Source organism: Heptranchias perlo, unplaced genomic scaffold (genome assembly GCF_035084215.1).
Source record: "Heptranchias perlo isolate sHepPer1 unplaced genomic scaffold, sHepPer1.hap1 HAP1_SCAFFOLD_501, whole genome shotgun sequence".
NCBI classification, from domain to species: domain Eukaryota; kingdom Metazoa; phylum Chordata; class Chondrichthyes; order Hexanchiformes; family Hexanchidae; genus Heptranchias; species Heptranchias perlo.
The window spans coordinates 118,845-132,500 of record NW_027139518.1 but is presented as its reverse complement, the minus strand read 5'-3'; the positions used below and the strand labels follow the sequence as shown (position 1 = coordinate 132,500).

General features: G+C 41.7%; 1 protein-coding gene across 1 annotated transcript in view; it reads left to right on the top strand.

The window, feature by feature from the left end:
* The window catches only part of LOC137314402 (excitatory amino acid transporter 1-like), an 83,969-nt gene that overhangs the window by 17,276 nt on the left and 53,037 nt on the right, over positions 1–13,656 (top strand). The window contains exon 3 of the mRNA XM_067979771.1: positions 4,356–4,398. Within this exon, the coding sequence (XP_067835872.1) occupies positions 4,356–4,398 (43 nt within the window). The remainder of the gene's footprint in view (positions 1–4,355; positions 4,399–13,656) is intronic.

Here is a 13,656-nt window from a genome sequence, read left to right as displayed (position 1 = left end):
GAGAGAGAGGGAAACCAGGGAATTATAGACCAGTTAGCCTAACATCTGTTGTGGGGAAATTGCTGGAGTCTATAATTAAGGATAGGGTGACTGAACACCTCGAGAATTTTCAGTTAATCAGAGAGAGCCAGCATGGATTTGTGAAAGGTAGGTCGTGCCTGACAAACCTGATTGAATTTTTTGAAGAGGTGACTAAAGTAGTGGACAGGGGAATGTCAATGGATGTTATTAATATGGACTTCCAGAAGGTATTGATAAGGTCCCACATAAGAGACTGTTAGCTAAGATAGAAGCCCATGGAATCGAGGGAAAAGTACGGACTTGGTTAGGAAGTTGGCTGAGCGAAAGGCGACAGAGTAGGGATAATGGGTAGGTTCTCACATTGGCAGGATGTGACTAGTGGAGTCCCGCAGGGATGTGTCTTGGGGCCTCAATTATTCACAATATTTATTAATGACTTAGATGAAGGCATAGAAAGTCTCATATCTAAGTTTGCCGATGACACAAAGATTGGTGGCATTGTAAGCAGTGTAGATGAAAACATAAAATTACAAAGCAATATTGATAGATTAGGTGAATGGGCAAAACTGTGGCAAATGGAATTCAATATAGACAAATGTGAGGTCATCCACTTTGGATCAAAAAGGATAGAACAGGGTACTTTGTAAATGGTAAAAAGTTAAAAACAGTGGATGTCCAAAGGGATTTAGGGGTTCAGGTACATGGATCATTGAAGTGTCATGAACAGGTGCAGAAAATAATCAATAAGACTAATGGAATGCTGGCCTTTATATCTAGAGGACTAGAGTACAAGGGGACAGAAGTTATGCTGCAGCTACACAAAACCCTTGTTAGACCGCACCTGGAGTACTGTGAGCAGTTCTGGGCACCGCACCTTCGGAAGGACACATTGGCCTTGGAGGGAGTGCAGCGTAGGTTTACTAGAATGATACCCGGACTTCAAGGGTTAAGTTACGAGGAGAGATTACACAAATTGGGGTTGTATTCTCTGGAGTTTCGAAGGTTAAGGGGTGATCTGATCAAAGTTTATAAGATATTAAGGGGAACGGATAGGGTGGTTGGAGAGAAACTATTTCCGCTGGTTGGGGATTCTCGGAGTAGGGGGCACAGTCTAAAAATTAGAGCCAGACCTTTCAGGAGTGAGATTAGAAAACATTTCTACACACAAAGGGTGGTAGAAGTTTGGAACTCTCTTCCGCAAACGGCAATTGATACTAGCTCAATTGCTAAATTTAAATGTGAGATCGATAGCTTTTTGGCAACCAAAGGAATTAAGGGATATGGGCCAAAGGCAGGTATATGGCATTAGATCACAGATCAGCCATGACTATGATCATATGAGAGCGGAATTGATTAAAGTGGACTGGGAAAATAGATTTAGGGTAAGACGGTACATGAGCAGTGGTGTTCATTTAGGGAGTTATTTTACAACTTTAAAAAAATATATATTCCATTGAGGAAAAAAGGGTGTAAAAGAAATAACAGCCATCCGTGGCTAAGTAAAGAAATTAAGGATAGTATCCGACTAAAATCAAGGACATATAAGGTAGCCAAACTTAGTGGGAGGATAGAAGATTGGGAATTCTTCAAAAGACAGCAAAAAGTAACTAAAGGATTGATTAAGAAAGGGAAGTTAGATTATGAAAATAAATTAGCAAAAAATATAAAAACAGATAGCAAGAGTTTCTATAGTTATATAAAAAGAAAAAGGGTGGCTCAGGCAAACGTAGGTCCCTTAGAGGATGAGACCGGGAAATTAATGGTGGGAAACATGGAGATGGCAAAAATGCTGAACAAATATTTTGTTTCAGTCTTTACGGTAGAGGACACTAAGAATATCCCAACACTGGACAAACAGGGGGCTCTGGGGGGGAGGAGCTAAATACGATTAAAATCACTCAGGAATTGGTACTCAGTAAATTAATGGGACTCAAGGCGGATAAATCCCCTGGACCTGATGGCTTACATCCGAGGGTCTTGAGGGAAGTGGCAGTTGGGATTGTGGATGCTTTGGTAATAATTTTCCAAAATTCTCTGGACTCGGCAAAGGTCCCGGCAGATTGGAAAACTGCTAATGTAACACCCTTATTTAAAAAGGGTAGCAGGCAGAAGGCTGGAAATTATAGACCAGTTAGCCTAACATCTGTGGTGGGTAAAATTTTGGAGTCTATTATTAAGGAGACAGTAGCAGAACATTTGGATAAACATAATTTAATAGGACAAAGTCAGCATGGGTTTACGAAGGGGAAGTCATGTCTGACAAATTTGCTTGAGTTCTTTGAGGACATAACGTACAGGGTGGATAAAGGGGAACCAGTGGACGTAGTGTATTTGGACTTCCAGAAGGCATTCGACAAGGTGCCACATAAAAGATTATTGCTCAAGATAAAGAATCACTGGATTGGGGGTAATATTCTGGCATGGGTGGAGGATTGGTTATCTAACAGGAAGCAGAGAGTTGGGATAAATGGTTCATTCTCGGACTGGCAACCAGTAGCCAGTGGTGTTCCGCAGGGATCGGTGCTGGGTCCCCAACTCTTTACAATCTATATTAACGATTTGGAGGAGGGGACCGAGTGTAACATATCAAAGTTTGCAGATGATACAAAGATGGGAGGGAAAGTAGAGAGTGAGGAGGACATAAAAAACCTGCAAGGGGATATAGACAGGCTGGGTGAGTGGGCGGAGATTTGGCAGATGCAATACAATATTGGAAAATGTGAGGTTATGCACTTTGGCAGGAAAAATCAGAGAGCAAGTTATTTTCTTAATGGCGAGAGACTGGAAAGTACTGCAGTACAAAGGGATCTGGGGGTCCTAGTGCAAGAAAATCAAAAAGTTAGTATGCAGGTGCAGCAGGTGATCAAGAAGGCCAACGGAATGTCGGCTTTTATTGCTGGGGGGATAGAATATAAAAACAAGGAGGTATTGCTGCAGTTATATAAGGTATTGGTGAGACCGCACCTGGAATACTGCATACAGTTTTGGTGTCCATACTTAAGAAAAGACATACTTGCTCTCGAGGCAGTACAAAGAAGGTTCACTCGGTTAATCCCGGGGATGAGGGGGCGGACATATGAGGAGAGGTTGAGCAGATTGGGACTCTACTCATTGGAGTTCAGAAGAATGAGAGGCGATCTTATTGAAACATATAAGATTGTGAAGGGGCTTGATCGGGTGAATGCGGTAAGGATGTTCCCAAGGATGGGTGAAACTAGAACTAGGGGGCATAATCTTAGAATAAGGGGCTGCTCTTTCAAAACTGAGATGAGGAGAAACTTCTTCACTCAGAGGGCAGTAGGTCTGTGGAATTTGCTGCCCCAGGAAGCTGTGGAAGCTACATCATTAAATAAATTTAAAACAGAAATAGACAGTTTCCTAGAAGTAAAGGGAATTAGGGGTTACGGGGAGCGGGCAGGAAATTGGACATGAATTTAGATTTGAGGTTAGGATCAGAACAGCCATGATCTTATTGAATGGCGGAGCAGGCTCGAGGGGCTGAATGGCCTTCTCCTGTTCCTATGTTCCGATGTTGTTTAATTGTCCACCACCATTCACGACCGGATGTGGCAGGACTGCAGAGCTTTGATCTGATCCGTTGGTTGTGGAATCGCTTAGCTCTGTCTATAGCATGTTGCTTCCGCTGTTTAGCATGCATGTAGTCCTGAGTTGTAGCTTCACCAGGTTGGCACCTCATTTTTAGGTACGCCTGGTGCTGCTCCTGGCATGCTCTTCTACACTCCTCATTGAACCAGGGTTGATCCCCTGGCTTGTTGGTAATGGTAGAGTGAGGAATATGCCGGGCCATGAGGTTGCAGATTGTGCTGGAATACAATTCTGCTGCTGCTGCTGATGGCCCACAGCGCCTCATGGATGCCCAGTTTTGAGCTGCTAGATCTGTTCTGATCTATCCCATTCAGCACGGTGATAGTGCCACACAACACGTTGGATGGTGTCCTCAGTGCGAAGACGGGACTTCGTCTCCACGAGGACTTGTGCGGTGGTCACTCCTACCAATACTGTCATGGACAGATGCGTTTACGACAGTGGAGGCTGCCTCTCCGTTTGGTGCCAGTAATTCTTCTCTCTTCTCACCCCATTCACCTCCCATCCCACACTTGATCAAGGGGCCAGCACTGTCCAACATGCACTAATCTGCCCCCTGATTGAGCCCCAAGACTTGAGTGGTGCAGACCAACAAGTGTGGGACGGGAGGTGAATGGGGTGAGAGGTGAGAGGAATTACTGGCACCAAACGGAGGGGCAGCCTCCTCTGCCAGCTGGTGCCAGGAATGGTGGCAGTGAGTGTAACACTTTTATTTCTTTCCCCCACAGGAACATGTTTCCCCCGAATCTGGTGGAGGCTTGCTTCAAACAGGTACGAGTCAAGTCACCAAGAAGCAAACAGAAATGTGCCGAGCTGCTGCAGATATGATGCAAAAAATATCATTCTGAACACACACTTCACTGAACAAGGTCACCCCGGCCTTATTTCTTCAACTGAGTTTGATAACATGGTTTTTAGTCAGTGGTATTATTGAATCATGGTGTTACAGTACAGAAACAGGGTATAGAATCAGGGAGTGTTACAGTACAGAAACAGGGTATAGAATCAGAGAGTGTTACAGTACTGAAACAGGGTATAGAATCAGGGAGTGTTACAGTACAGAAACAGGGTATAGAATCAGGGAGTGTTACAGTACAGAAACAGGGTATAGAATCAGGGAGTGTTACAGTACAGAAACAGGGTATAGAATCAGAGAGCGTTACAGTACAGAAACAGGGTATAGAATCAGAGAGTGTTACAGTACAGAAACAGGGTATAGAATCAGAGAGTGTTACAGTACAGAAACAGGGTATAGAATCAGGGAGTGTTACAGTACAGAAACAGGGTATAGAATCAGAGAGTGTTACAGTACAGAAACAGGGTATAGAATCAGAGAGCGTTACAGTACAGAAACAGGGTATAGAATCAGAGAGCGTTACAGTACAGAAACAGGGTATAGAATCAGAGAGTGTCACAGTACAGAAACAGGGTATAGAATCAGAGAGTGTTACAGTACAGAAACAGGGTATAGAATCAGAGAGCGTTACAGTACAGAAACAGGGTATAGAATCAGGGAGTGTTACAGTACAGAAACAGGGTATAGAATCAGGGAGTGTTACAGTACAGAAACAGGGTATAGAATCAGGGAGTGTTACAGTACAGAAACAGGGTATAGAATCAGAGAGTGTTACAGTACAGAAACATGGTATAGAATCAGAGAGTGTTACAGTACAGAAACAGGGTATAGAATCAGAGAGTGTTACAGTACAGAAACAGGGTATAGAATCAGAGAGTGTTACAGTACAGAAACAGGGTATAGAATCAGAGAGTGTTACAGTACAGAAACAGGGTATAGAATCAGGGAGTGTTACAGTACAGAAACAGGGTATAGAATCAGAGGGTGTTACAGTACAGAAACAGGGTATAGAATCAGAGAGCGTTACAGTACAGAAACAGGGTATAGAATCAGAGAGCGTTACAGTACAGAAACAGGGTATAGAATCAGGGAGTGTTACAGTACAGAAACAGGGTATAGAATCAGGGAGTGTTACAGTACAGAAACAGGGTATAGAATCAGGGAGTGTTACAGTACAGAAACAGGGTATAGAATCAGGGAGTGTTACAGTACAGAAACAGGGTATAGAATCAGGGAGTGTTACAGTACAGAAACAGGGTATAGAATCAGAGAGTGTTACAGTACAGAAACAGGGTATAGAATCAGGGAGTGTTACAGTACAGAAACAGGGTATAGAATCAGGGAGTGTTACAGTACAGAAACAGGGTATAGAATCAGAGAGTGTTACAGTACAGAAACATGGTATAGAATCAGAGAGTGTTACAGTACAGAAACAGGGTATAGAATCAGAGAGTGTTACAGTACAGAAACAGGGTACAGAATCAGAGAGTGTTACAGTACAGAAACAGGGTATAGAATCAGAGAGTGTTACAGTACAGAAACAGGGTATAGAATCAGGGAGTGTTACAGTACAGAAACAGGGTATAGAATCAGAGAGTGTCACAGTACAGAAACAGGGTATAGAATCAGGGAGTGTTACAGTACAGAAACAGGGTATAGAATCAGAGAGTGTTACAGTACAGAAACAGGGTATAGAATCAGAGAGTGTTACAGTACAGAAACAGGGTAAAGAATCAGAGAGTGTTACAGTACAGAAACAGGGTACAGAATCAGGGAGTGTTACAGTACAGAAACAGGGTATAGAATCAGAGAGTGTTACAGTACAGAAACAGGGTATAGAACCAGGGAGTGTTACAGTACAGAAACAGGGTACAGAATCAGAGAGTGTTACAGTACAGAAACATGGTATAGAATCAGGGAGTGTTACAGTACAGGAACAGGGTATAGAATCAGAGTGTTACAGTACAGAAACAGGGTATAGAATCAGAGAGTGTTACAGTACAGAAACAGGGTATAGAATCAGAGAGTGTCACAGTACAGAAACAGGGTATAGAATCAGAGAGTGTTACAGTACAGAAACAGGGTATAGAATCAGAGAGTGTTACAGTACAGAAACAGGGTATAGAATCAGAGAGTGTTACAGTACAGAAACAGGGTATAGAATCAGAGTGTTACAGTACAGGAACAGGGTATAGAATCAGGGAGTGTTACAGTACAGAAACAGGGTATAGAATCAGCGAGTGTTACAGTACAGAAACAGGGTATAGAATCAGAGAGTGTTACAGTACAGAAACAGGGTATAGAATCAGAGAGTGTTACAGTACAGAAACAGGGTATAGAATCAGAGTGTCACAGTACAGAAACAGGGTATAGAATCAGGGAGTGTCACAGTACAGAAACAGGGTATAGAATCAGAGAGTGTTACAGTACAGAAACAGGGTATAGAATCAGAGAGTGTTACAGTACAGAAACAGGGTATAGAATCAGAGTGTTACAGTACAGAAACAGGGTATAGAATCAGAGAGTGTTACAGTACAGAAACAGGGTATAGAATCAGAGAGTGTTACAGTACAGAAACAGGGTATAGAATCAGAGAGTGTTACAGTACAGAAACAGGGTATAGAATCAGAGTGTTACAGTACAGAAACAGGGTATAGAATCAGAGAGTGTTACAGTACAGGAACAGGGGAAAGAATCAGAGAGCGTTACAGTACAGAAACAGGGTATAGAATCAGAGAGTGTTACAGTACAGAAACATGGTATAGAATCAGAGAGTGTTACAGTACAGGAACAGGGTATAGAATCAGAGAGTGTTACAGTACAGAAACAGGGTATAGAATCAGAGAGTGTTACAGTACAGAAACAGGGTATAGAATCAGAGAGTGTTACAGTACAGAAACAGGGTATAGAATCAGAGAGTGTTGCAGTACAGAAACAGGGTATAGAATCAGAGAGTGTTACAGTACAGAAACGGGGTATAGAATCAGAGAGTGTTACAGTACAGAAACAGGGTATAGAATCAGAGAGTGTTACAGTACAGAAACAGGGTATAGAATCAGGGAGTGTTACAGTACAGGAACAGGGTGTAGAATCAGAGAGTGTTACAGTACAGGAACAGGGTATAGAATCAGAGAGTGTTACAGTACAGAAACAGGGTACAGAATCAGGGAGTGTAACAGTACAGAAACAGGGTATAGAATCAGAGAGTGTTACAGTACAGAAACAGGATATAGAATCAGGGAGTGTTACAGTACAGAAACAGGGTATAGAATCAGAGAGTGTTACAGTACAGAAAGAGGGTATAGAATCAGAGAGTGTTACAGTACAGAAACAGGGTATAGAATCAGAGAGTGTTACAGTACAGAAACAGGGTATAGAATCAGGGAGTGTTACAGTACAGAAACAGGGTATAGAATCAGAGAGTGTTACAGTACAGAAACAGGGTATAGAATCAGAGAGTGTTACAGTACAGAAACAGGGTATAGAATCAGAGAGTGTTACAGGACAGAAACAGGGTATAGAATCAGAGTGTTACAGTACAGGAACAGGGTATAGAATCAGAGAGTGTTACAGGACAGAAACAGGGTATAGAATCAGGGAGTGTTACAGTACAGAAACAGGGTATAGAATCAGAGAGCGTTACAGTACAGAAACAGGGTATAGAATCAGAGAGTGTTACAGTACAGAAACAGGGTATAGAATCAGAGAGTGTTACAGTACAGAAACAGGGTATAGAATCAGGGAGTGTTACAGTACAGAAACAGGGTATAGAATCAGAGAGTGTTACAGTACAGAAACAGGGTATAGAATCAGAGAGCGTTACAGTACAGAAACAGGGTATAGAATCAGAGAGCGTTACAGTACAGAAACAGGGTATAGAATCAGAGAGTGTTACAGTACAGAAACAGGGTATAGAATCAGGGAGTGTTACAGTACAGAAACAGGGTATAGAATCAGAGAGTGTTACAGTACAGAAACAGGGTATAGAATCAGAGAGTGTTACAGTACAGAAACAGGGTATAGAATCAGGGAGTGTTACAGTACAGAAACAGGGTATAGAATCAGAGAGTGTTACAGTACAGAAACAGGGTATAGAATCAGAGAGCGTTACAGTACAGAAACAGGGTATAGAATCAGAGAGCGTTACAGTACAGAAACAGGGTATAGAATCAGAGAGTGTTACAGTACAGAAACAGGGTATAGAATCAGAGAGTGTCACAGTACAGAAACAGGGTATAGAATCAGAGAGTGTCACAGTACAGAAACAGGGTATAGAATCAGAGAGTGTTACAGTACAGAAACAGGGTATAGAATCAGAGAGCGTTACAGTACAGAAACAGGGTATAGAATCAGGGAGTGTTACAGTACAGAAACAGGGTATAGAATCAGGGAGTGTTACAGTACAGAAACAGGGTATAGAATCAGGGAGTGTTACAGTACAGAAACAGGGTATAGAATCAGAGAGTGTTACAGTACAGAAACATGGTATAGAATCAGAGAGTGTTACAGTACAGAAACAGGGTATAGAATCAGAGAATGTTACAGTACAGAAACAGGGTATAGAATCAGAGAGTGTTACAGTACAGAAACAGGGTATAGAATCAGAGAGTGTTACAGTACAGAAACAGGGTATAGAATCAGGGAGTGTTACAGTACAGAAACAGGGTATAGAATCAGAGAGTGTTACAGTACAGAAACAGGGTATAGAATCAGAGAGCGTTACAGTACAGAAACAGGGTATAGAATCAGAGAGCGTTACAGTACAGAAACAGGGTATAGAATCAGGGAGTGTTACAGTACAGAAACAGGGTATAGAATCAGGGAGTGTTACAGTACAGAAACAGGGTATAGAATCAGGGAGTGTTACAGTACAGAAACAGGGTATAGAATCAGGGAGTGTTACAGTACAGAAACAGGGTATAGAATCAGGGAGTGTTACAGTACAGAAACAGGGTATAGAATCAGAGAGTGTTACAGTACAGAAACAGGGTATAGAATCAGGGAGTGTTACAGTACAGAAACAGGGTATAGAATCAGGGAGTGTTACAGTACAGAAACAGGGTATAGAATCAGAGAGTGTTACAGTACAGAAACATGGTATAGAATCAGAGAGTGTTACAGTACAGAAACAGGGTATAGAATCAGAGAGTGTTACAGTACAGAAACAGGGTACAGAATCAGAGAGTGTTACAGTACAGAAACAGGGTATAGAATCAGAGAGTGTTACAGTACAGAAACAGGGTATAGAATCAGGGAGTGTTACAGTACAGAAACAGGGTATAGAATCAGAGAGTGTCACAGTACAGAAACAGGGTATAGAATCAGGGAGTGTTACAGTACAGAAACAGGGTATAGAATCAGAGAGTGTTACAGTACAGAAACAGGGTATAGAATCAGAGAGTGTTACAGTACAGAAACAGGGTAAAGAATCAGAGAGTGTTACAGTACAGAAACAGGGTACAGAATCAGGGAGTGTTACAGTACAGAAACAGGGTATAGAATCAGAGAGTGTTACAGTACAGAAACAGGGTATAGAACCAGGGAGTGTTACAGTACAGAAACAGGGTACAGAATCAGAGAGTGTTACAGTACAGAAACATGGTATAGAATCAGGGAGTGTTACAGTACAGGAACAGGGTATAGAATCAGAGTGTTACAGTACAGAAACAGGGTATAGAATCAGAGAGCGTTACAGTACAGAAACAGGGTATAGAATCAGAGTGTTACAGTACAGGAACAGGGTATAGAATCAGAGAGTGTTACAGTACAGAAACAGGGTATAGAATCAGAGTGTTACAGTACAGAAACAGGGTATAGAATCAGAGAGTGTTACAGTACAGAAACAGGGTATAGAATCAGAGAGTGTTACAGTACAGAAACAGGGTATAGAATCAGAGTGTTACAGTACAGGAACAGGGTATAGAATCAGGGAGTGTTACAGTACAGAAACAGGGTATAGAATCAGCGAGTGTTACAGTACAGAAACAGGGTATAGAATCAGAGAGTGTTACAGTACAGAAACAGGGTATAGAATCAGAGAGTGTTACAGTACAGAAACAGGGTATAGAATCAGAGAGTGTTACAGTACAGAAACATGGTATAGAATCAGAGAGTGTTACAGTACAGGAACAGGGTATAGAATCAGAGAGTGTTACAGTACAGAAACAGGGTATAGAATCAGAGAGTGTTACAGTACAGAAACAGGGTATAGAATCAGAGAGTGTTACAGTACAGAAACAGGGTATAGAATCAGAGAGTGTTGCAGTACAGAAACAGGGTATAGAATCAGAGAGTGTTACAGTACAGAAATGGGGTATAGAATCAGAGAGTGTTACAGTACAGAAACAGGGTATAGAATCAGAGAGTGTTACAGTACAGAAACAGGGTATAGAATCAGGGAGTGTTACAGTACAGGAACAGGGTGTAGAATCAGAGAGTGTTACAGTACAGGAACAGGGTATAGAATCAGAGAGTGTTACAGTACAGAAACAGGGTACAGAATCAGGGAGTGTAACAGTACAGAAACAGGGTATAGAATCAGAGAGTGTTACAGTACAGAAACAGGATATAGAATCAGGGAGTGTTACAGTACAGAAACAGGGTATAGAATCAGAGAGTGTTACAGTACAGAAAGAGGGTATAGAATCAGAGAGTGTTACAGTACAGAAACAGGGTATAGAATCAGAGAGTGTTACAGTACAGAAACAGGGTATAGAATCAGGGAGTGTTACAGTACAGAAACAGGGTATAGAATCAGAGAGTGTTACAGTACAGAAACAGGGTATAGAATCAGAGAGTGTTACAGTACAGAAACAGGGTATAGAATCAGAGAGTGTTACAGGACAGAAACAGGGTATAGAATCAGAGTGTTACAGTACAGGAACAGGGTATAGAATCAGAGAGTGTTACAGGACAGAAACAGGGTATAGAATCAGAGAGTGTTACAGTACAGAAACAGGGTATAGAATCAGAGAGTGTTACAGTACAGGAACAGGGTATAGAATCAGAGAGTGTTACAGTACAGAAACAGGGTATAGAATCAGGGAGTGTTACAGTACAGGAACAGGGTATAGAATCAGGGAGTGTTATAGTACAGAAACAGGGTATAGAATCAGAGAGTGTTACAGTACAGAAACAGGGTATAGAATCAGAGAGTGTTACAGTACAGAAACAGGGTATAGAATCAGAGAGTGTTACAGGACAGAAACAGGGTATAGAATCAGAGAGTGTTACAGTACAGAAACAGGGTATAGAATCAGAGAGTGTTACAGTACAGGAACAGGGTATAGAATCAGAGAGTGTTATAGTACAGAAACAGGGTATACAATCAGAGAGTGATACAGCACAGAAACAGGGTATAGAATCAGAGAGTGTTATAGTACAGAAACAGGGTATAGAATCAGAGTGTTACAGTACAGAAACAGGGTATAGAATCAGAGAGTGTCACAGTACAGAAACAGGGTATAGAATCAGAGAGTGTTACAGTACAGAAACATGGTATAGAATCAGAGTGTCACAGTACAGAAACAGGGTACAGAATCCGGGAGTGTTACAGTACAGAAACAGGGTATAGAATCAGAGAGTGTTACAGTACAGCAACAGGGTATAGAATCAGAGAGTGTTACAGTACAGAAACAGGGTATAGAATCAGGGAGTCTTGCAGTACAGAAACAGGGTATAGAATCAGAGTGTTACAGTACAGAAACAGGGTACAGAATCCGGGAGTGTTACAGTACAGAAACAGGGTATAGAATCAGGGAGTCTTGCAGTACAGAAACATGGTATCGAATCAGGGAGTGTTACAGTACAGAAACAGGGTATAGAATCAGACAGTGTTACAGTACAGGAACAGGGTATAGAATCAGTGTGTTACAGTGCAGAAACTGGGTATAGAATCAGGGAGTGTTACAGTACAGGAACAGGGTATAGAATCAGGGAGTGTTACAGTACAGAAACAGGGTATAGAATCAGAGTGTTACAGTGCAGAAACAGGGTATAGAATCAGAGAGTGTTACAGTACAGAAACAGGGTATAGAATCAGAGAGTGTTACAGTACAGAAATAGGGTATAGAATCAGGGAGTGTTACAGTACAGAAACAGGGTATAGAATCAGAGAGTGTTACAGTACAGAAACAGGGTATAGAATCAGAGTGTTACAGTACAGCAACAGGGTATAGAATCAGAGAGTGTTACAGTACAGCAACAGGGTATAGAATCAGAGTGTTACAGTACAGAAACAGGGTATAGAATCAGAGAGTGTTACAGTACAGAAACAGGGTATAGAATCAGGGAGTGTTACAGTACAGAAACATGGTATAGAATCAGGGAGTGTTCCAGTACAGAAACAGGGTATAGAATCAGGGAGTGTTACAGTACAGAAACAGGGTATAGAATCAGAGTGTTACAGTGCAGAAACAGGGTATAGAATCAGAGAGTGTTACAGTACTGAAACAGGGTATAGAATCAGGGAGTGTTACAGTACAGAAACAGGGTATAGAATCAGAGAGTGTCACAGTACAGAAACAGGGTACAGAATCAGGGAGTGTTACAGTACAGGAACAGAGTATAGAATCAGAGAGTGTTACAGTACAGCAACAGGGTATAGAATCAGAGTGTTACAGTACAGAAACAGGGTATAGAATCAGAGAGTGTTACAGTACAGAAACAGGGTATAGAATCAGGGAGTGTTACAGTACAGAAACATGGTATAGAATCAGGGAGTGTTACAGTACAGAAACAGGGTATAGAATCAGGGAGTGTTACAGTACAGAAACAGGGTATAGAATCAGAGTGTTACAGTGCAGAAACAGGGTATAGAATCAGAGAGTGTTACAGTACTGAAACAGGGTATAGAATCAGGGAGTGTTACAGTACAGAAACAGGGTATAGAATCAGAGAGTGTCACAGTACAGAAACAGGGTACAGAATCAGGGAGTGTTACAGTACAGGAACAGAGTATAGAATCAGAGAGTGTTACAGTACAGAAACAGGGTATAGAATCAGAGAGTGTCACAGTACAGAAACAGGGTATAGAATCAGAGAGTGTTACAGTACAGGAACAGGGTATAGAATCAGAGAGTGTTACAGTACAGAAAGAGGGTATAGAATCAGAGAGTGTTACAGTACAGAAACAGGGTATAGAATCAGGGAGTGTCACAGTACAGAAACAGGGT